The sequence below is a fragment of the Pan paniscus genome, chromosome 5, assembly GCF_029289425.2.
Source record: "Pan paniscus chromosome 5, NHGRI_mPanPan1-v2.0_pri, whole genome shotgun sequence".
NCBI lineage: Eukaryota > Metazoa > Chordata > Mammalia > Primates > Hominidae > Pan > Pan paniscus.
The window spans coordinates 109,328,149-109,352,042 of record NC_073254.2 but is presented as its reverse complement, the minus strand read 5'-3'; the positions used below and the strand labels follow the sequence as shown (position 1 = coordinate 109,352,042).

Here is a 23,894-nt window from a genome sequence, read left to right as displayed (position 1 = left end):
TGAATATTCCAATACATGAACATGATATATTTCTCCATTTATTTAGGTCTGCTTTAATTTCTCTCAATAATGTTTCATAGTTTTCTACATGGAGGACTTCAGATAGTTTCATAGACGTATTTCTATGTACTTATTTCTAGGTACTTTTGATGATTTCATAAATGATACTTTAAAAAAATCATTTTTTAAAACTCTGCTGGTATAGAGAAATGTAATTGATTTTTATATACTGACTCTATATTTAACAATCTTGTTAAACTCTTTTATCAGTCTAATAGTTTATCTACGATTTTTAAATTTTATGTACTCAATCATACAACATGCAAATAATGTCATAACTTTCCAACGGTCATAACTGTTTTTTTCTTTTCCTATTGCACTGGCTAAAACCTTTAGGACAATGGTAGTGGCATCAATGGCATTCTTGTCTTACTTACAATTTCCAAGGAAATCTTACAATGGTTTACTATTAAAGATGGTATTTAATGTAGATTTTTTGGTAGCTCTCCTTCATCATATTGAGAAAATTCCCTTCTATTCATTTTTTAAAAAATCATAAATAGGTACTGATTTTAACAAACGCTTTTCTGCAATTATTGAGGTAAAGAATTTTCTTTTGTAGTCTGTTAATGTGGAAATTTATATTGATTCTAAGTTTTATAGTTTTCCAGTTTTATGCAGAAACTCTCAATCTTAATGTTTAAAAATCTATTTGCACGTAGTAAACTTCGATATTTTAAAGTCTATCTTATTTCAGTATCCAAAGACCCCTATGGATCTGTTTATATTCTTTATTTTCCTGCTGGTTACTGTGTATGCCTTATTTTCTGATGTGCCTGCTTATTTTTGCTTATGAACTTATTTATATAATAATATAAATAATAATTTATAATTTATATAATAATATAAATAATACTTTATAATTTATATAATAATATAAATAATACTTTATAATTTATATAATAATATAAATAATACTTTATAATTTATATAATAATATAAATAATACTTTATAATTTATATAATAATATAAATAATACTTTATAATTTATATAATAATATAAATAATACTTTATAATTTATATAATAATATAAATAATACTTTATAATTTATATAATAATATAAATAATACTTTATAATTTGTATAATAATATAAATAATACTTTATAATTTATATAATAATATAAATAATACTTTATAATTTATATAATAATATAAATAATACTTTATAATTTATATAATAATATAAATAATACTTTATAATTTATATAATAATATAAATAATACTTTATAATTTATATAATAATATAAATAATACTTTATAATTTATATAATAATATAAATAATACTTTATAATTTATATAATAATATAAATAATACTTTATAATTTATATAATAATATAAATAATACTTTATAATTTATATAATAATATAAATAATACTTTATAATTTATATAATAATATAAATAATAATTTATAATTTATATAATAATATAAATAATACTTTATAATTTATATAATAATATAAATAATACTTTATAATTTATATAATAATATAAATAATACTTTATAATTTATATAATAATATAAATAATACTTTATAATTTATATAATAATATAAATAATACTTTATAATTTATATAATAATATAAATAATACTTTATAATTTATATAATAATATAAATAATACTTTATAATTTATATAATAATATAAATAATACTTTATAATTTATATAATAATATAAATAATACTTTATAATTTATATAATAATATAAATAATAATTTATAATTTATATAATAATATAAATAATACTTTATAATTTATATAATAATATAAATAATTTATAATTTATATAATAATATAAATAATTTATAATTTATATAATAATATAAATAATGATTTATAATTTATATAATAATATAAATAATGATTTATAATTTATATAATAATATAAATAATGATTTATAATTTATATAATATAAATAATGATTTATAATTTATATAATATAAATAATGATTTATAATTTATATAATATAAATAATGATTTATAATTTATATTTATATTTCATATTATAATTTATATTTATAATATTTTAATAGAAAAAATTAGAGACCAAGGATGATGTTATCTTCCTCCAGAGGGGATTTATGTTTATTTCTGCCAGGTGCCTGGTAGCATTAACACCCGAGGTTGCTTGAGGGGACTACCACTCCGGAGAGCTTTAATCTGTGTTCGGTGACTGACATAATTTAAGCTGCGAACCCTACAAAGGTTTATCTACTCTGGTCCACTTTCATTTCTAGAATGCAGTCTTTGGGATGTACAATATATGAAGTACGAAGCTCTACTAAGTGAGCACTTGGGCCCTAATCCTGTCCCACAGCCCCTTGAAGTCATCAAAAGCATCTCTCTGCCTCTCAATTCCCCTCCTGAGTTGGCAAATGCCCCTAAGAGAAGTAGATCCAAATACTGGGCCATCCCCTTGGGACTCTGCTTCACCTAGACCCCCAATCCTGGCCTGTTTTGTTAACTTTGATGCCTCCAAAAGTAAGTTTTTCTTCTGGCACATTGGTTCACACCTGTAATCTCAGCACTTTGGGAGGCTGAGGCAGGTGGATCACTTGAGGCCAGGAGTTTCAGACCAGCCTGGCCAACACGGTGAAACTCCATCTCTACTAAAACTACAAGAATTAGCCAGGTGTGGTGGTGCACACCTGTAATCCCAGCTACTTGGGAGGCCGAGGCACAAGAATCGCTTGAACCCGGGAGGTAGAGGTTGCAGTGAGCCGAGATCATGCCACTGCACTCCAGCCTGGGTGACAGAGCGAGACTTTGTCTTAAAAACAGAAAAAAAAGTAAATTTTTCTATTTTTGTCCAATTTTTAAATTTTCAGTAGAAATGTTAGTGTGAATTACTTAGCTTGCTATTACTGGAATTCCTTGATTGATTTTCTAGTGTTAAAACCAGTTTTGCATTCCTGGAGTGAACCTGATTTGGACATGATTTATTATCTTTTTCAGTGTTTTGCTGGATGTGATAAATCCCTAAAGTGTGCTTTCCAGGACCATGAGAAGAAAAATTAAAGCGGAAAGTTAGGAACCAAGAAGAGCCCTTGGCTAAGCATGTATTTCCCTTATGCTGCCTTGAATTTGTCACCTAACTGGCTACACTGCCTGAAATCTCACCAGAGAAGAGAAATCCCAAAGAGAAGTCTCTTTGCATTACCAGATCCCTCATTATTTTTTAAAAAATTATTTATTTACAGACAGGGTCTCACTCTATTGCCCATGCTGGAGTGCAGTGGCGCATGCTCACAGCTTACTGAAGCCTGGACCTCCCTGGCTCAAGCAATTCTCCACCTCAGTCTCCTGAGCAGCTGGGACTACAGGTGCATGCCACCATGCCCAACTAATTTTTGTATTTTCTGTAGAGACAGGGTTTTGCCGTGTTATTGAGGCTGGTCTTGAACTCCTAGGTTCAGATGATCCACCCACCTTGGCTTCCCAAAGTGTTGGGATTACTGATGTGAGCCACTTCACCCAGCCCAGCCCCTCTCTTAAAGCAGAAAACCCTACAGCAGTGTTAAGCGGCCAAGCCTCATTAGTTTAATGAGACTACTTTCCTTCTAAATAGGACTTGTTAGGACTTAGCCCCACTCAAAACATAAAATTGTTCATGGAAGAAGAAGAAAGACCAGTAATTTGCAAGAATTTCTCCCAAATCTAGGTTGGGAAGGGCCACAAAGTGGAGATCTTGAGAGCCAGGCAGTGGGGCAGGTCAAAGGCAGCGCTCAGACCAAGGAGGGCAGGGCCTTTGGTCTCTGTTGAAACTTGAGGTGCGAGTTTCCCTGAATGTGGCTTTGGGACCTCCTGAATAGAAAGATTGTTTTCCTCCAACAATCTGGGGCATCTGAGACCTTGACCTGCACTCCGCATGGGCAATACCTCCAGAGCACTGATGCCTCCCTTGCAGTTTTTATCAAATTTCTCCTTAAAAGGGCACTGGAGCTCTGAAGAGCAAGCCAGGCCCTGAGAACAGACAGACACAGTAACTAACACCAAGCCAGCTGACATTTTATCTGGAAAATGCCTGAGCCAAAACTAGCTCCTGGTCAAACACTGTGCATGTTATCTGAAAACCAGGCCACTAGAACATGAATCCAAGAGGGCCATCGCTGTATTGTTTCTTCCCTGCGGCTCTTGGGACTGCTGTATCCAGCAGGTCACCTGGCACTTTAGAGAAAGTAGGCACAGGAGAGATGGGGAACAGGGAGAGTACAGTACATCTTCCACAGGAGGCTGTGCTACCCCAGAATTTAAAGTGCCACTCTGGGCCATTTTAACACCTCAGACTAATGAAGGGTCCCCAGGATGAGGGAATGAATGGTGTTGGGAGCCTCTAGCAGGGAGCGGGATCTAGGTACTAGGAGACAGCTCTGGCCAGGCTGCCCACACACCCTCCTTCAGGTTGCAAGGCCCTCAGGGGAGAAAGATAGGTTAATTGGTAAGCCCTGAGGAGGGGCCTCCTCCCACAGGGACCATCCCATTTCTGGCACCCTCAAAGCACTTCTGGAGCCTGGAATAAAAAGAGAATGCAGGCCGGTGCGGTGGCTCACGCCTGTAATCCCAGCACTTTGGGAGGCCGAGGCGGGCGGATCACTTTTGGTCAGGAGTTCGAGACCAGCCTGACCAACATGGTGAAACCCTGGCCTCTACTAAAAATACAAAAAATTAGCCAGGTGTGGTGGCAGGCGCCTGTAATTCCAGCCACTCAGGAGGCTGAAGCAGGAGAATTGCTTGAACCTGGGAGGCAGAGGTTGCAGTGAGCCGAGATTGTGCCACTGTACTCCAGCCTGGGCAACAGAGCGAGACTCTGTCTCAAAAGAAGAGAGAATACGGACGACTGTCAGAGCAAAGATTTCTCATGGGCCCTGATCTTAGCTATCATCTGAGGAACAGAGAAAAATAGAACGTTCAACTTATACCCTGATTTATCTGAGAGGGAAAAATTAATGCATTGTACTTATTTTCTTTCACGTTTAAGAACACAGAAAATAGTCACCCAACCTCACCAGTAATGAATAAAATACTTCCATTCTATTAGGCTCAGCCAAAACAGGAAATCTTTAACGGTGGGATTTCAAGTGTTCGCAAGCCTATGGGGAGCCGTGGGGGAGTCAGCGAGGCCATCCCCCACCCTGGACTACTTCCAAGAGGACCTCTACCCTGCATTTGGGCGGGAGCTGAGGACTGGGCTTTCTAGTTCCTACGTACGCAGTGTGGGAAACTCTGGTCCTCCTTCCCTGCCCATGGCCAAAGTCTCAGCCCCTTCCAGTTCTGCTCATTCCTCAGGACTCAGACTCACCAAGTCCCCCTAAGGTTCTCCCCGCTCAAACCACAGTGGGTCAGAACGTCCTGATCCTGTGTTCCCTGGTCAGGGCTCAGAGGACCCACGTGCAGCTAGGCTGGCCTCTGGACAATGCCCTCTCCCGCTGAGGCCCAGCCTAGCCGCACCTGACTTCCAGTGTGATGGCATTCATTAACACGCCTGATAGATGCAGGTTGTTGGTTTTTCCCTTTCTAAGTTTAAAAAAATATTAAAATCCAAAAAACATTTTACTAAAGCATAACATACACACAGAAAAGTGCACCCATTGTAAGTGTACCGCTCACTACATTCTCCTAAAGTGAACTTATCTACGTAACCATCACCCAGCTCAAGGAAAAGGACAGGACCCCACAGACAAACTCAGTTTTAGAAATCTTGCCGTAGGCCAGATGAAGTTCAGTGCTAGTTTCCGTGCTGGGTTTTCTCATACTTCTAATCTGACATGGCCTGACAAGGTTTCATTGTCCTTTGCTGTGATGTGACATTGCACAGAGAAGATCTTGTCTCACCCCGGGTTGAAGGCCTCTAGAGCGCTGCACCCCAGCTATATGTCAGGGTCTCTGTAGGTAGAGCCTGAATGACCAAATGAATCCAGACCAGGGCATGCAGGTGCCCAGCCCAGAGCTGGATGCTCTTGGGCCTCATTCTCTTTTTCAGATGTCACAGGAGGCCCAGTGACCAGGGTCTCCAGTCAGGCACTACAGCCACATTATTACCTCTACCCTACAGAGACAGCCCTGGGATGTAAAAAGCGGTGATCAGCTCATTGATTCATCCAGTAAGCATGGATTACACATTCAGCCTGGCCCAGGGATGGCACATAAGGCAGGCACAGTCCCTGACGTTGTGGAGAGAGCTCAGACACCCAACAGGTCAGGAACCAGCAAGAAACCCTCATAGAATTCTAAACCTCTGCCCTACTCTGCTCTAGTCCTGGCTCCCCGGGGGAAGCCAACTGGGGCTGTTCCCAGCCCAAAGGTAGAGAGGAAGGTGCCTTAACCAGCTGTCTCTGCTCTTCTGCAGGCCCTGCCATCCCAGTGGGCGTGGACGTGCAGGTGGAGAGCCTGGACAGCATCTCCGAGGTGGACATGGTATGCAGCGGCCTCCAGTGAGACAGCGTGAGAGCCTGTAGTGTAGTGGGCCTCGGTGGTGCAGGCTGTGCCCGTGTGGGCAGAGCGGGAGCCAGAGGTGATAAAATGGGCACTTGGAAGTTGGCCCTGGAGCAGTAAAATCTAAAGCGGGCATTCTCGCTGCGTGGGTAAAAATAACCTAAGGAGTTGGTTAAATGTGGGTTCCTGGGCCCCATTTCACACTTCCTGATTCAGAATCTCTGGGAGTGATACTTTGCATTTTCAACACACTCCACAAATAATGCAAGTGATCAGGCAAACCACACCTGGTGGGGTACTGGAGGTGGATAATTTCAGGCTGAAATCTTGCAGCTTTCTGATGTTCAGTTCCTGCTGCAAGTGCAGTCCCCCTACTCACTCTGTGGCAGTGTCCCCCACTCCATGTCTACCCCAATTCTACCACCACAGGCCTGGGTGTCCTGCAGAGCTCACAGTGGAGAGGTGTGCCCCCCACCCCAGGGCCCCAGCCTCCTGTCTTCCTTCTTCTGTATGCCTCTCTTTCAGTTTGCAAACTTCCTCTTTCTTCTGCCTCAGGGATCTTGAGCACGCTTCAGCTCTGGCCCTCCCGACAGCTATCTCCTTCTTATCCTTCAGGACTTAGCTAAAATGAGACTTCATCAAAGAGGCTTCCCTGACCTCCTGATCTAAAGAATTTCTGTTTTTTCTTCATAGCCTACATCATCATTTATAATTGTGCTAGATATTTATTTGGGGAGTTTTCTTATACATCGGTTGTCTTCCATGCTTGACTATAAGCTCCATGAATGCAGGGACTCATGTTTTTCTTTACCCCAATATCTCCAAGTCTAGTCCAGTGTGGCACCACAGGGGCCCTGAAAATGTGTGGAATAAATAAAAGTCGGGGAGGCTCCACTTGCCAGCACTGCATCCCACTTGCAATGCTGTCATCTGCCCTTGAAGAGTGGGAACGCCCCTTGCTCCTAATGGACCCAGCATGGCAGAGCTGATATGATTGATACTGAGGTTGTGCACCCCCCATAGCTCCAGCACCTGGTAAAATATGGGGCCCAGGTGTGAATGGTGCAGGTATGACAGTTTCCAAGATGCTAGATTGTACATTGCCAGCCCCTTTGGATATCCAACAGCTGAGCCCAGTTCCAGAACCAGCTGTGTCTAGAACAGCCTGGCTGCCCTAGACTGAATCAACCCAGATGTCTGTGGTGAGTGTGAAGACTTTTGTCCTGTGTGGCTCAGGATCACAGGGAGAGGTATCTAGAATGACTCGCCTCTCGCAGAGCAACCACCAACCTGTGGGAAGGCAGGTGGACTCCAGCAGTAGGTAGGTAACATCCAAGGTAGCCATACACAGCTGGTGTTTGTGAATCTGCACTTCCCCTGGGCAATGGCCCTCAGAGCCTGCTCTTCAGCTCTGTGACCAAGAAGGGAAATAGCCAGAAGGGGCATTTGGCTGGTCTCTTCCTACTCATGTATTGGCTGCTCTCCATGTGTGTGGAGGGGGGAGTTCCTGGCAGCTGCTGATGCACTGGGAGCCAGGATCAGTCTAGGGACAGACTCTCATGCATGCACTATCCCAGTGCTCACTCATTCTTTCCTCTCTTCCTGGGGCTCCCTCTGGGCCCACCACAACCACGAACTCTTTCCAGCCTTCCTCCACCCAGAAGAAGATCTTTTGGGCAGTTATTTTTCCATTTGCACCCGTGGCAGCTTTGGCTATGGGGAAGGACCAAACTCTTAAGGAATCAACCATGCAGGCAAGGAGACACTTTTGAACAAGGTAAGATTTCAGGCAGAAATTATAGTAGGTATGCAGCTGCCCATCCCCTCATCCATTTATCTCCCCGATCTTTCAACCAGCAAATATCTATTGAGCATCTACTATGTGCTTTGCCAGGCACTAAATTCTGTGATGAATGGGGATGCAATGGTGGGCAAGACACAATTTTTCCTTCAAGGATCTTATAAGCCTAATGGCAAGAATCCTCCTAAGAGGGACATTCGACAATCCAGGTTTCTGGAAGTGGCCACTAAGCTGAAATGGAATGGTTAGCCAATGGGTAAGGAACCATGTGTGCAGAGGTCTAAGTGAGAGAGAGCAGAGCTTTGGAGAAATCCTTCCCTACTGGCCACCAGGCCAGGCTGCGAGCATCACAGCTGCAGTTTTCATTTGCAAAGCCTGAGGGGCTGGTTACTCAGTCTCCTGGGCTCCAAGCGCATGATCCATAAAAATGAGCCATTCTCTTTCCAACTGCACAGTGCCATCTTGCCACAGGGCTGCAGAACTGTTACCTCTGAATCTGGATGCTGAGCCTGAGATGTCCACCACAGTAGTGAATGATGGGTTGATTGTAAGGAAGAAAACCTTCTAAGCCATTTTTGTCTGGTCTCATCCCGGCTCCCACAGGACTTCACTATGACCCTGTACCTGCGGCATTACTGGAAGGATGAGAGGCTAGCTTTCTCCAGCGCCAGCAACAAGAGCATGACCTTCGATGGCCGGCTGGTGAAGAAGATCTGGGTCCCTGATGTCTTCTTTGTTCACTCCAAAAGATCGTTCACTCATGACACCACCACTGACAACATCATGCTGAGGGTGTTCCCAGATGGACACGTGCTGTACAGCATGAGGTAGCTGTCTGGGGGCCATTGTTCCTCTGTCCAGTGCCGTTCTGGTATGTGTGATCAGGCCCTTTGGCCCTGAAGACTGTCACTGCAGTTGGGTCTGTGGGTTCCTGGATGGGAGGAGCCTTCTGATGCTAGTCAGAACTATCTAAACATGACATGGCCACCCCAGCAGGGGACAACTTCCCCATCATTGGGGGTCTTAAGCTTGGGTGAGAAGACTACTTTGGCCTGAATGAGACAATGACCTTCCACATACTGTACCTTCTGTTCCCTGAGAGCATGTGATTCTAGTTGATTGATAATAAAGATGAAAAAAAAGCTTTAAAAAAATAGATTAAAAAAAAGCCCCCCCCCGCCCCCCAAAAAATAGCTACTGTGTTTTGAGTGCTATTGCAGATTGGCTTCTGGAGTACGGGGAGTCACATAAGAAGTCATGTTCCACATCTTTAAAAAAATGCTTTTTTCTTACTTGTCACTGATGAAACTCATTGTCCCACATCCCCCTGGTCTGCTTGTACAGTTCACCAGAATGCAATGCTGATACTAGACACTTCTGGCCTTCGGTGGAAGTTGATGAGGGGGCCTCCCAGGCATCTCTGGAGGAGGTGGCCCTGCTGGCTGAGGGCAAAGCCCAGAGAGAGGCACAGGAGAGAGCCATTAGCAGCCAGCACCACCAGTGGCTGGGGAAGGGGAGCACCAGCCCAGTAATGGGGATCTTGCAGAGCACTAATATTCTACTACAGAAGACAAAACTCTAGAAGTTAAGGTTCTATAACTCAGATAACTATGTTTCCAAACTTCTGCAGCAGATGTGAGGAGGCAGCTGCTCAGTTGTGTGCTGTGCCTTCTTGCTCTGGGCAGATGTAGGAGCCAATAATTCACTGCACAAGCCAATATGTGACTCTGGGTTGTCTAGGATTACGGTCACTGCCATGTGCAACATGGACTTCAGCCACTTTCCCCTGGACTCCCAGACCTGTTCTTTGGAGCTGGAGAGCTGTAAGTATCAGCATTCCTAATTCCTTCGCTTTCTTTCCTCTCTGATCTTTGTGCCATTTTAGTAATCATGAGACTGAGCACTGCCCGCCAACGTTAAGACCTATTTACTTCTGGACTGGCATAGGATTTCCCTGTTACTTCACCCTGCATCAGAAGCGAAGGAGTCAAATTAACTTGTTTTCCTCTTCCCAAAGATGCCTATACAGATGAAGATCTAATGCTGTACTGGAAGAATGGGGATGAATCCCTAAAAACAGATGAGAAGATCTCCTTGTCTCAGTTTCTGATTCAGAAATTTCACACAACTTCCAGACTGGCCTTCTACAGCAGCACTGGTAGCTATCTTTTGCCACAATCTGATTCAAATGTGCAAGAAAGCACATTTGAATTCTTCTTCAGCCTTAACCCCAAGGAAAATATGTTTTGTGTGTGTTTTGTTTTTTGTTTTGAGACAAGGTCTCACTCTGTCTCCCAAGCTGGAGTGTAGTGGCGAAATCATGGTTCATTGCAGCCTCAACCTCCCAGGCTCAGGTGATCCTCCCACGTCAGCCTCCTGAGTAGCTGGGACTACAGGCACTGCCACCATGTCCAGCTAATTTTTAAAATTTTTTTGTAGAGATGAGGTCTTACTATGTTGCCCAAGCTGGTCTCGAACTCCTGGACTTAAGCAATCCTCCTACTTCGGCCTCCCAAAGTGCTGGGACTACAGGCCTGAGCCATCATGCTCAGCCTAAATTTTGATTATTAAAATAGTGTAGCCTAGAATAGGTTCTGGCTTCTACCTACCAGGAGTTCGAGACCAGCCTGGCCAACATGGCAAAACCCCATCTCTACTAAAAATATAAAAATTAGCCAAGCATGGTGGTATGCACCTGTAATCCCAGCTACTCGGGAGGCTGAGACAGGAGAATTGCTTGAACCCAGGAGACGAAGGTTGCAGTGAGCTGAGATTGCACCACTGCACTCCAGCCTGGGGGACAGAGTGATACTCCGTCTCAAAAAAAAAAAAAAAAAAAAAAAAGAAAAGAAATTAGCCAGGCATGGTGACACATGCCCCTGGTCCCAGCTACTCAGGAGGCTGAGGAGGGAGGATTGCTTGAGCCCAGGAGTTTGAGGCTGCAGTGAGCTATGATTGTGCCATTGCACTCCAGTCCGGGCAATAGAGCGAGACCCTGTCTCTATTAAAAAAAATAAAGAGAGAGAAATAGAATAAAGGTTCCCAGGAACTCATGGGAGGGGGAATGGAGAGTTATTGTGTAATGGGTGCAGAGTTTCTGTGTGGGATGATGAACAAGTTCTGGCAATGAATAGTGGTGATGGTTGTACCATATTGTGAATAATATACTTAGTGCCAGTGAACTGTACACTCGCCTGGGCATTGGAGGCCTGGGTTGAACCAAGCTCAACTGACTCTAGCTAAGGCTTTGGAAAAGCCTCTAAGTGTCTCATTTCCTCATGTCCCAATGTCAGACTTTAGAATCATGTGAACAGCCTATTTCTTTTTGTGATGGATGTGGAGTTTGCATGATAAAGGATTAGGGTCTCACAATAAAGGTGAAAATTTCACAATAAAGGTGAGAGTGACCAGAGCCTAGCTCTCCTGGCTCCTGCCCCAGTGGCACTGGCCTCAACAAAATAGAACTATTCCAACCTCTTATGCTTTTGAGCAGCAAGTCACTCAAGAAATATGGTTGTAATTTGCAAATTACAAATACAGAACAAAAAACTATAGCCTAGGCAACATGGTGAAACCCCTGTCTCTACAAAATAATAATAAGAAAAAAAATTTAGCTGGGCATGGTGGCACACACCTGTAGTTCCAGCTACTCAGAAAGCTGAGGTGGGAGGATCGCTTGAGCTTGGGAGGCTGAGGCTGCAGTGAGCTGTGAGTGTGCCACTGTACTCCAGCCTGGGCTACACAGCAAGACCCTGCCTCAAAAACAAACAAAAACCCAAATGACTAAAACTTCCCTTCTGTTTAGTTCTGCCCTTTCCCAAAATACTGTGAAGAAAAGTTAGGTAATACCAACTGAGATAGTAAATGTACTAGATATTGGCAAGATATTTATATATAGGAGAAAGGGCTTAGATTTTGGAAAAGAAAGGTATTATATTAAGCCAACTGGTCATTAATTTCAACTTTCTGTTGCTGATGAGAGCCATGTCAGTGAAAGACAGGTTCCCAGGGACACAGTTTGCTTTCACCTCTCAGATGGAACCTCATTGGCTTCTTCCTGCATCCCCCAGGCTGGTACAACCGTCTGTATATTAACTTCACGTTGCGTCGCCACATCTTCTTCTTCTTGCTCCAAACATATTTCCCTGCCACTCTGATGGTCATGCTGTCCTGGGTGTCCTTCTGGATCGACCGCAGAGCTGTGCCTGCCAGAGTTTCACTGGGTAAAAGCATTTCATAAGGTGTGGTAGGGTGGTTATTTTTTTCAACTTATCACTATGTTTACAAAAAGTAAAAATCATTACTTAGAGTTCTTAACTGATGAGCTGTTAGAGTCAGAGGGAGCAACTTCATGTTTCTTGCCTTTACCATCTAGATGCTGGCCTCAGTTTCCTCCACATTATGAGAGCCACAGGGAGCTAAAACAACATCAACTGTGATTGTATCACTTCAGAAAGATTTGGGGTACAGACTTCGACAACTGGCAGTATCAGAGCTCAGTATTTAGATAAACAAGATGATTCTGCAAATGCCAACAATTCCTTCTGTAAATACAAAAACTTCATTTGCTGGCCTTGTTTAGACAGGCTGAGGGCTTGGAGGTAGGGCACAGAATATGAGATTTCTGGGAAAAGGAGGACCACGTTCCCTCGAGCTGTGGTTTAGCCTTTTACAGACCCTGAATTCCAGAGTGAAAGTTTACAACATGTCATTGTAAATTTAGACAACATTAGGTTGGGCTTTGAGAAAGGTGAGGGTTTAAGCAGCAAGACAGAGTGAAGAAGAATCCCGCATGATGGGCCTCTGGGAATTTCCACAGTCTTCCACAGTGACTAAAGCACACCTCTGAAGGAACGTTCTCAAACTTCAAGGAATAGGCACATTCTCTCTCATCTAAAGATGAGAAGTTTGAGAACGTTCCTTCAGAGGTGTCCTTTAGTCGCTGTCTTTAATTCCACATGAGAATAGGTCCTCTCCTTGTCAGCCACATCACAGAAACCCAGTCTTTCAGGTGCTTGAAGGAAAATGGGACAAGCAAGCGTGTTGGCTCTGAGGAGAATAGGCCTGGCTGCTAGTAGGGCAGATCCTTGCCCCTCTCCGAGGTGGAAACACACCTGGGACTTTCTCATGTGGTTTAAGAGATAGAGAGTGTAAAATCGTGACTTAGTGAGATATGGGGGCAGTTCTAGACCGCTGTCAGCAGCCCAACTAAGGCCGGGTGTTGCAGGTATCACGACGGTGCTGACCATGACCACCATCATCACGGGCGTGAATGCCTCCATGCCGCGCGTCTCCTACGTCAAGGCCGTGGACATCTACCTCTGGGTCAGCTTTGTGTTCGTGTTCCTCTCGGTGCTGGAGTACGCGGCTGTCAACTACCTGACCACCGTGCAGGAGCGCAAGGAACGGAAGCTGCGGGAGAAGGTGAGAGGGCTTCTTCCGCCCTTGTCTAAGTCCATGCTGCTGGGTGAAAATGAAGGTCTTCTGGGCGGGGGGGCAGAGGCAGGGGTTGCATGTAGAAAAAGGAGATGTTTGTGCAAAACGAGGAGGATATTGTTTTAGAATAGGTTCTGGCTTCTACCCCAAAGGGTTCCAGAAAGCAGAAGGTCTTTAGACAAAGACTAGGAACTGGAAGACTTGGGTCTCAGACTCAACTTTGACACCTATGCTGAGCCTCAGTTTTCTCATCTGTAAAAGGGAGATTACAGAACCCTCACCTCTACGTAAGAGTCACATGAGATAATGTATGTGAAAGTTGTTTTGATCTTTCACATGTATCAGGATCTAGACAAACACTCACTATCATTACTGAACATGTCTAGGGACGGTGCCTCCTTGTCTTATGACCAGAGAAGGGAGAGTTCTAGAACAAAAAGTGCCTTTATTTATCAGTGCCCAGTGAAAATTCAGCCACAGTAAGGACTAAAGCTAAATACCTTATATATATTTCTGAAAAAAAAAAACCTTTTATGTGTAGATGCAGAAGGAAATTGGAAATACTATACTATCTGCCGGGCGTGGTGACTCACGCCTATAATCCCAGAACTTTGGGAGGCCGAGGTGGGTGGATCACCTGAGGTCAGGAGTTCAACAGCAGCCTGGCCAACATGGTGAAACCCCATCTCTACTAAAAATACAAAAATTAGCCGAGCATGGTGGTGCACGCCTGTAATCCCAGCTACTTGGGAGGCTGAGGCAAGAGAATTCCTTGAACCCGGGAGGCAGAGGTTGCAGTGAGCTGAGATTGCACCACTGTACTCCAGCCTGGGTGACAGAGCAAGACCCCATTTCAAAAATAAAATAAAATAAAAATACCATACTATCTATAATGTACTGTACTGTACTATATTATACTACAGTTGATCCTTGAACAAGGCAGGGGTTGGGGGGGCTGACCCCTTGTGCAGTAGAAAATCCAAGTATAACTTTTGGCTCCTCCAAAAATTAATTACTAATGGCCTCATGTTGACTGGAAGCCTTACTGATAAGATAAACAGTCGATTAACACATATTTTGTATATGTATTATAAACTGTATTCTTACAATAAAGTAAGCTAGACAGAAAATGTTATGAAAATCATAAGAAGGAGAAAATATCTTTACAATTCATGAAATGGAAGTGGATCATCATAAACGACTTCATCCTGGTCACCTTCACTCTGAGTAGGCTGAGGAGGAGGACGAAAGAGAAGGTTTGGTCCTACTGTCTCCGGGGTGGCAGAGGTGGAAGAAAATCTAAGTGGATCAGCACAGTTCAAACCTGTGTTGTTCAAGGGTCAACTGCAAACTATGAGACAGAATACAACTGGGAGATTTTACAAAGCCATGCTCATGAGCCTTTGGCACAGGGAGGCAGTCTTTTCCATTCATAGTCAGACTCTTATTCATTTTAGTGTTAGGTCTGTGCAAAAGTAATGGTATAAACTGCAATTACTTTTGCACCAACCTAATACTAAATAAATAATGCTGACTTGCTACCTGATCATTGCCAATCGTTGCACTAATCAAAATGGGTGTTCATCTAAAAGCTGTGGAGATAAAGGGACATGAAAATCTCATATTTATGAACAACCAAGTGGCCATTAGCCTTTTAGCATAATGGAGCTTTTAAAATTAAAATAATTTATTTTTGCCATGTAACGACATTTTGGTCAATGGGACCTTTAAATTTTAGGAAAAGAGAATATGTTGCCTTTTCAAAAATTGTCTTTCAACACCTGCATTATACCTATCAAGTATTTCCACATTGTCTCTGTTAACTTTAAAAAAATCAGAAATTTATAAATTTGAAAAAGGAGACTTTATTTCTTATAAAGGATTCCAGTCTGCAAGGTGGCCATCCTGCAGGCTGGGGAGTGCAGCCTCCTGTAAAGACCTGGAAACAGGCACTTTGAAGGAGAAGGTGTTGGAGTAGGGGCTTCATGCTGAATATGGCTAAATATACATATTCAACAGGCTATAGGAAGATTTATGAATATTTATGAAGGTAGTCCTGACACATGCCTATTGAACAAATGTGCATGTAACATACAACCCATGTTCACCCTGGGGTGGAGACTTAACATTTCAATGTATTACAATTGGACCCTATATGCAAAAGGGACACAAAGTCACTCAAGTGAACAGCCTCTGTAAACTGACCAGGACTGGTCCATGATTGATGGTCTATCAAGAGAAGGTTACTAAAATCACTCTCTTGTCCAATCAAAGCTGTAGTTATGGCTGGTGGAACACGGGCCAGGGGTTGGTTGGTTAGTCAGTGTCTGATGGTTGGTGAGCTGCAAATTTTTTTTTTTTTTTTTTGAGACAGGGTCTGACTCTGTCACCCAGGCTGGAATGCAGTGGTTGCTAACTGCACTCCATCTCCTGGGCTCATGCTGTCCTCCCACTTCAGCCTCCCAAGTAGCTGGGACCTTAAGCATGTGCCACCCCGCCCAGCTAGTTTTTATATTTTTAAAAGAGATGGGATTTTGCCATGTTGCCAAGACTGGTTTCAAACTTCTGGAGTCAAAGCCATCTGCCCACCTTGGCCTCCCAAAGTGCTGGGATTACAGGCATGAACCACCGCACCAGCCCCAAATTGTTTTAACGTTGTTTATCTCAAGGCCAGTGCTTGTTTAGCTGAAAGAGAAAAAGAAAAACCTTGTGGCAGTTAGCACACAGTGTATTCTTTAAGCGCAGGGGTGTGTGACTTCACCCTGGCCCTAGAATGGCCTTAGGTACTGTTTGTAATTTGGTATCTTATGGCCATAAAGAATCTGTTCTGTCTTACAATCTCTATTTCAGCATTAATGCTGGTCAGTTGTGTCTAAATCCCAAAAGAGAGGAGGAATAACAAGGTGTGTTCAGCCTCTTGTCTCGTCATGACTGGGAACTCAGTTTTTAAGGTTTCTCTGGGGTCCCCTTGACCAAGATGGGGGTCAGTTCGTCAGTTTGGGGGCTTAGAACTTTATTTTTAGTTTACATCTCCAAATATATTATACTAGGTTGCTTATTTTTAAAGCTCTAGTCAAACATTTTTTACTTCAGAAAATTGACTTGTTTAAACTTCAGTAATTTGTACACTGACCATTATCACAGGACTTTGGACCATATTTAAACACTTTTGATTTATAAATCATTAGACTTTCCTGTATAGAGCAGTTGAAAAAAATAGCAAAGCCTTCATCTGACAAACAGGGGCTCACAAACGAACGGTTCACCGGCACAACTTGCCCTGTTTCCATATCATGTCGGATCTTTGCCGGCAACTGTATGACTTTGTTTAAAGAGACAAGGAAGTCATCTATGGAGAGGGCCTCAGGCCCCTAAGTCTCCCCCTCTGTCTGTGTGAGAACAGACATCCGGGAGGTGAGAGCTCGTACTCTGCTGTTGTCAAATGTAGGATTTAAGACCAAGAAGCATAGTTGCTGGAGAGCAGACAGAGGTGAGAAGGCACCATCTGCTGCCTCACAGAGAAACTAATATTCATAGTATTGAAATGTTTCCCAATAGAGCTGAGGTTCCTAAGTGGATGCCATGGAGTACCTTCCCTGGAATCACCTCCTGAGTCTGTTAAAAATAGATTCCCGGGTTTGAGACAGGGTCTCAAAAAATAGATTCCCTAGACCACACCCTAGGTCTACTGATTCAGAATCTTTGAGGATGGCACCCTGGAATCAAGATTTTAAGCAAGTTCCCAGGTGATTCTGATGCTCACTGAAGTGTGATTTCCACTCTGTAAAGGTAAAAGCTGCCTGGGACCCGTTAGGCCCACCCCTGGTTTGAAGGGCAGACAAGTGCAGGCGAGAGCATGCGGGAGCACGTGGGAGCCCAGGGCTTACCTCCCCTCAGCTGCTCCAGTACTTCGGCTGATTAGCCAGACCTTGTCTGACATGCCAAGAGCCACTTCCTCTTTCTTAGAAGCAAGCCAATCTGGGAAACAGGGGTTTTATCCTAATTTTTGGTATTTCCTGATTTGAACTCAAAATCTTAGGAGAAAAGTCTATTTTCATTTTTGCAGAAAGATTTTCAGTTTAGAGCAAGGAGAAGAAGAACTGTGCCTTAAATAAATAAATAACCCCCCAATGATAATATCACACAATTTTATCAGTTTGGGTGTGATTATATCTAAATGCAAAGAGTTGAATAGGCCTGGGCATGGTGGTGCATGCCTCTAATCCCAGCACTTTGGGAGGCCAAGGCAGGTGGATCCCTTGAACCCAGGAATTTGAGACCAGCCTGGGCAACTTGGCAAAACCCCATCTTACAAAAAATACAAAAATGAGCTGGGTGTGGTGGTGTGTGCCTGTAATCCCAGCTACTCGGGAGGTTGAGGTGGGAGGATCCCTTGAGCCCAGGAGGTGGAGGCTGCAGTGATCTGAGATGGCATCACTGCACTCCAACCTGGGTAATAATAAAGCAGGACCCTGTCTAAAAAACAAAAAAAACAAAACAAAAAAAACAAAAAAAAGAGAGAGAGATGACCTCTTACCTTTTATCCCCAATTCCCTTATAGCTATGAGTCTATGATAATTATTCAAAAATTGTTGGCTGGGTGCGGTGGCTAATGCCTGTAATCCCAGCACTTCGGGAGGCCTAGGCAGGCAGATCATTTGAGGTCAGGAGTTCGAGACCAGCCTGGCTAACATGGTGAAACCCTGTCTCTACTAAAAATACAAAAATTAGCTGGGCATGGTGGCAGGCACCTGTAATCCCAGCTACTCAGGAGGCTGAGGCAGGAGAATCGCTTGAACCTTGGAGGCGGAAGTTGCAATGAGCCGAGATTGAGCCACTGCACCCCAGACTGGGGGATAGAGTGAGACTCCATCTCAAAAAAAAAAAAGAATTGTTACTGATGGAAAAAAGACACAGAAACTAATAATGAAACAATCATGCCTGATGAAAAAAAATAGCCCCCAAACCACGAACAATTTCTTCAAGGATAAGAATACTTCAAGTAATTCTAATTCTGCATAAAATCATTCATCTATTTTTGCATTCTAAAGCTTTATGATATTCATCTGAGAGTTCCAAGATCCATAACAATAAGAGGCAGGTTGTGAAACTTCATTATTTCACTTTCCTAGATGGAAAAACAGACGCCCTGAAGGGCTGAGAGCCAGGTCAGAAACATATTCAAATCAACGCCAATTGGATGTGTCAAGTGGGCCTCCTGCTCTCAGTCAACACCAAGCATCCAGGCACCAGTGGAAGCCCACTCTCTGCTGGCTAAACCATGGGGAGAAGTCAAGCAAAACCATTTCCTTTCCTCCCACTTAGAGTGTCATCCACATTTTCATACTTGCAGAAACTATTAAAAGAATAGGGTCATATACATTCAGGTACCCAGCACCTAGATCCAACATTGCTAACATTTTGCCATTTTTGTGTGGCAAAAACTGCACCAACAGATACATGCTTATATGGAGAAAATGTATTATGCATTCAATGCATAATACATTTTCTCCATATAAGCATGTATCTGTTGGTGCAGTTGAACTGTCTAAAAATACATTGCAGATACCATGACCCTTGACTCTCAAATGTAATTTTTAAGATAAGGACACTCTCTACCTCATCATCTTTTTCTTTCTTTCTTTTTTTTTTTAAAAAAAAAGAGACAGGGTTTTGCTCTGTCACCCAGGCTGGAATGCAGTGGCATGATCACTGCTCACTGCAGCCTTGACCTCTTGAGCTCAAGTGATCCTCCTGCCTCAGCCTCCTGAGTAGCTAGGACTACAGGTGCATGCCACCATGCCTGGCTAATTAAAAAAAACTTTTTTTTTTTTTTTTTTTTTTTAGAGAAGGAGTCTCACTATGTTGCCCAGGCTGGTCTTGAAATACTGGCCTCAAGCGATCCTCCTGCCTTGACCTCCCAAAGCACTGAGATTATAGGCATGAGCCACTGCGCCTGGCTCCTAATCATCTTTTGAATCATGCACAGAAAGGTGGAGTCCTGCAGCTGGAATCAGACTATGTGGATTTAGAGTCCTGCTCTGACACCAGCTGTGTGGTCTCAGAATCGTATAGCTCTCTGGGTCTTAAGTTTTTGTCTCTACAACTGAGGGATTTGGACTAGATCAGTGATTCTCAATTCTGGCTACACAGTAGAATCACCTGGGAATTTTAAATTAATTGCTCTAAAGTGCAGCCCGGGCATGGCCAGTTTAAAGAGCTGTGCAGATGATTCTAATATGCAGCCAGGGTAGAGGATCGTTGGACTAAGTAACCTCTGGAGATCTTTCTAGTTCTATCTTTCTGTGGTTCTGAGTAGCAATGTGGCTTTGCTCTTGGGCCAGGCCCCCTCCTCTGCCCACCTCACAAGGCTTAATGATGTTCTTTGTGCTTGCTTCCCATAGTTCCCGTGCATGTGTGGAATGCTTCATTCAAAAACCATGATGCTGGATGGAAGCTACAGTGAGTCTGAGGCCAACAGCCTGGCTGGGTACCCCAGAAGCCATATCCTGACAGAAGAAGAAAGGCAAGACAAAATAGTGGTCCACCTGGGCCTGAGTGGTGAAGCCAACGCTGCCAGAAAGAAGGGGCTTCTGAAGGGCCAGACGGGTTTTCGTATCTTCCAGAACACCCATGCCATTGACAAATACTCTAGGTTGATATTCCCTGCGTCCTACATATTTTTCAACTTAATTTATTGGTCAGTGTTTTCCTAGGGGCTCCAAGGCTGTTCCTAGAAGAGGGCATAGACATCGAGGGGGCCTGGCCAGTCATTGACAGACGGACTTGTTGACCACACGCCCCTCACCGAACAATGCAGCAGCTACTGGACCACGCTGAGCAGCACTCATCTCTCAGAGAAGCCCAGGAGCCTTCCAGCTGCCCTGACCCCAGACCTCGTGGGGCTGCTCCATATTCATGCTGTCTCGCGTCACACTTCACATCTCTCTGGGACCTTCTGTTCTTGTGTGTGAACTAGTTCACAAGAACTCCCCTCCTATAAACAAGGATTCAAATGCCTCCTAGACATTCTTAGACCCTCAGATTGCCTAGGAGTCAGCTGTGGAGGGAAAAGGAAAAACTGAAGTACAAGCTTAGGGGCATTCTGGATAGGAGATAGGAAATTAAGGACAAAAAACACCCTGTAAACCCATTGAACTGGATTAAGTGCCTACCTAGAAGGGAAAAGAGCTGAGATCCCAGACAGGAAATGATTTGGCCTGTGGGAGTATGGCAACCCACAGGATTTTGCAATATTAGAGGAGATTATTCATTTATCCATCCATTCAACCATTCATTAAATATTGAGGTCCCACTCTGTCCAGGTACGGTGGAAATGAGAAAATAGTCTCTTTCCTTAGAGATCTTCTCTAAGTTGTGCTCATTCTACATATGGCATGATGTACTTCTGCTCTTTCCCCTCCTTCAACCCCGCTTACCCCACAGACCCATTCTGTTTGCTGTTGCTTTTACTCTTAGGCATATAAGGCAGGGTCCAGGAGAGGCCAGGTCCAGAACTTTCAACTGTCCTCCTCCAGTGAAGTTACACAGATAGCACTAATTTTGCCCAGCAATGACATGTAGCAATGTGCATGGAGTATTGCCAGCCAGAGAAACTCACCCAAGCTCACCATGGTGTACAGTTTTTTTATTGGGGTCGGTCATGGATTTATAGCTGATTGCCCACATGGCTGACTTTAGTCTTTTGCCCCTCCAGAGGTTAAGCTGGTACCTTGAGGTCCAGGGCACCTATCATAAATCACATTGTTGGCATAGACTATCTGGTGTGGCCCAAGGCCCCAGTAGACAAAGACCCTTCTATCTCACAGGACATTCCAAGGGCATAGAGGTTGCTTCCTAGTAAAGGTTAGTCCTTTACTACACAGCAACTCTTGTCAATTCCCTATTGTTAATGTTAATTGCGGTGTTACTATTATATATTCAGGCAATAAACATTTTAAAGTATCTCTGCCCTAGGTACATTGGGGTCCAAATTAAGAATAAGAGTAGTCGAAGTTCTCAGAGAAGGAACTAGTAAAGGAAATACCACACAAATATCTATAATATAAGATTAAGAGTGTTTAGTGCCTCAGTAATAGTTCAGTGTGAGATGGGAATTCCAAGGGAGGAAAAACAGTCCCACCAGGGAGACAGACCTCATGGAGAAAGCAGCCCTGAGATGCCCCTTGAAGGTCAGGATTTTAAGAAGAAGAAATGGAGCAGAATGCATCCTAGATCTGGGCTGTCTCATATGGTAGCCACTAGCCACATGTCTACTTAAATTTAAATTAGTGAAAATTAAAAATATTAGCCAGGTGTGGTGGTGTGTGCCTGGGGTTCTAGCTACTCAGGAGGCTGAGGCGGGAGGAGGGCTTGAGCCCAGGAGTTCCAGGCTGCCGTGAGCTGTGATCAAGCCACTGCAGTCCAGCCTGAGTGACAGAGCGAGACCCTATCTCTAAAATAATAATTATTATTATTTAAATTAGTTGAAGTTAAATAAAATTGAGAACTCAGTTCCTTGGTTACACCATCCACACTCAAGTGGGCTTAGTAAGCACAGTTGCTAGTAGCTGCTGCACTGGGCTGGGCAGACCTAAAGACCAGGAAGCTCTACCAGCCAAGAGACCAGCTTGAGCAGACGCATGGGGAGAATGGGAAGGTTTGCCATTGCAGAGAACAGGGTTTGTGGGCAAGTCATTCATTTTGGCAGGATCCTAGGCTGTGATAAGAGGAGGTGAGCGACTAGCTTTTTCCACAACACTAGGGATCAAGGCAGGTCCCCACCATGCCAGTGCTTATGAGGACAGCTTCCCCACTATGGAGTTGCTGGACCCAAGACTACTAGATTTCCCAGTCTCACAGACCAATGAAGAACAAAAATGCATAAATATGGGTAATTGGGTGGTACAGGGCATCTGGACTTGTTTAGAAACCTTTTTTTTTTTTTTTTCTGAGACAGAGTTTCACTCTTGTTGCTCAGGCTGGAGTGCAATGGCTTGATCTTGGCTCACCACAACCTCTGCCTCCCGGGTTCAAGTGATTCTCCTGCCTCAGCCCTGGAGTAGCTGGGATTACAGGCATGCGCCACCACGCCTGGCTAATTTTTGTATTTTTTAGTAGAGACGGGGTTTCTCCATGTTAGTCAGCCTGGTCTTGAACTCCCGACCTCAGGTGATCCGCCTGCCTCAGCCTCCCAAAGTGCTGTGATTACAGGCGTGAGCCACCACACCCGGCCAGAAACCTTTTATCTCTAGAGACTCTCCCAGGCCACAGTGCTGCTCAAAGAATGATAATTTTATTGTCATTAAATATATCATATTGCTTTGCTTGTAAGTCTTATTTAATTCCAACACTTCTCTGCTTCTGACTGCATTGTTTTCATGAATTATGGCTCATATAACATAGTTGCCTGTTCACAAATTAAAACAAATATTTATTTTTGCTAGCTTCTATGTTAAACTGGAGTTAATTCTATAGCAGACATATTTAGAATCATAAACAGTGTTTTATCATGCAGGGCCATGATACAATGACACCATTGTATTTAGCATTGCCTTATTACAGTATAATAGTCTGACACTACTTGAGAAAAGTAGGAAATTTAAAGAGGTAAAGTGGAGACAACATTGGTAGGAGTAGAAAACAGGAACTAAGGAAATAGTGAGAACATGGGATGATTCACCCTGGAGGCAGGAAGACAGAGAAGCAAACACAAATTGTTATCAGGAATGCATGAATGATACTTTACTTCACTGAATCTAAGACATGGTGAAATGTAAGATGCACCCATATTTTATGTACTGAGAAAAAATACTAATAATCAAATTCTGGAATGCCCATGATTATAATATGAATCCTGATTTCACCAATATGAAACTGTGAAAAAATGTTAATGTTACAATAAAAGAAATGGGTTTTATACAAAAACTGGTGATTGGACATACTTCATTGACACCAAGGAGCCAATATTTATTTAGCACTTGTCCTCAAGGTCTTGTGCTGAGGTGAGGGATGGTGGTGACGGGTAAAGAAATGAATGGGAAACACTCTTCAGTCATTAAGAAGCTTACACTCTAATGGGTGTGGCTCAAAGGAGGGAATGATCACAGAATTTGAGGAGTGTTTTCTGATAAATATTGAGTGATGAATAAACA

At 42.9% G+C, this 23,894-nt stretch overlaps 1 protein-coding gene across 1 annotated transcript in view; it reads left to right on the top strand.

Moving 5' to 3' along the window:
* GABRR2 (gamma-aminobutyric acid type A receptor subunit rho2) overlaps positions 1–23,667 on the top strand; it is a 62,024-nt gene extending 38,357 nt beyond the window's left edge. Inside the window, exons 3-9 of the mRNA XM_003822874.7 lie at positions 6,418–6,485; positions 8,908–9,131; positions 10,045–10,127; positions 10,322–10,462; positions 12,375–12,527; positions 13,532–13,728; positions 20,145–23,667. Coding sequence (XP_003822922.3) covers positions 6,418–6,485; positions 8,908–9,131; positions 10,045–10,127; positions 10,322–10,462; positions 12,375–12,527; positions 13,532–13,728; positions 20,145–20,456 — 1,178 coding nt within the window. The 3' untranslated portion in view covers positions 20,457–23,667. The remainder of the gene's footprint in view (positions 1–6,417; positions 6,486–8,907; positions 9,132–10,044; positions 10,128–10,321; positions 10,463–12,374; positions 12,528–13,531; positions 13,729–20,144) is intronic.
* Positions 23,668–23,894: the final 227 nt, after the last annotated feature.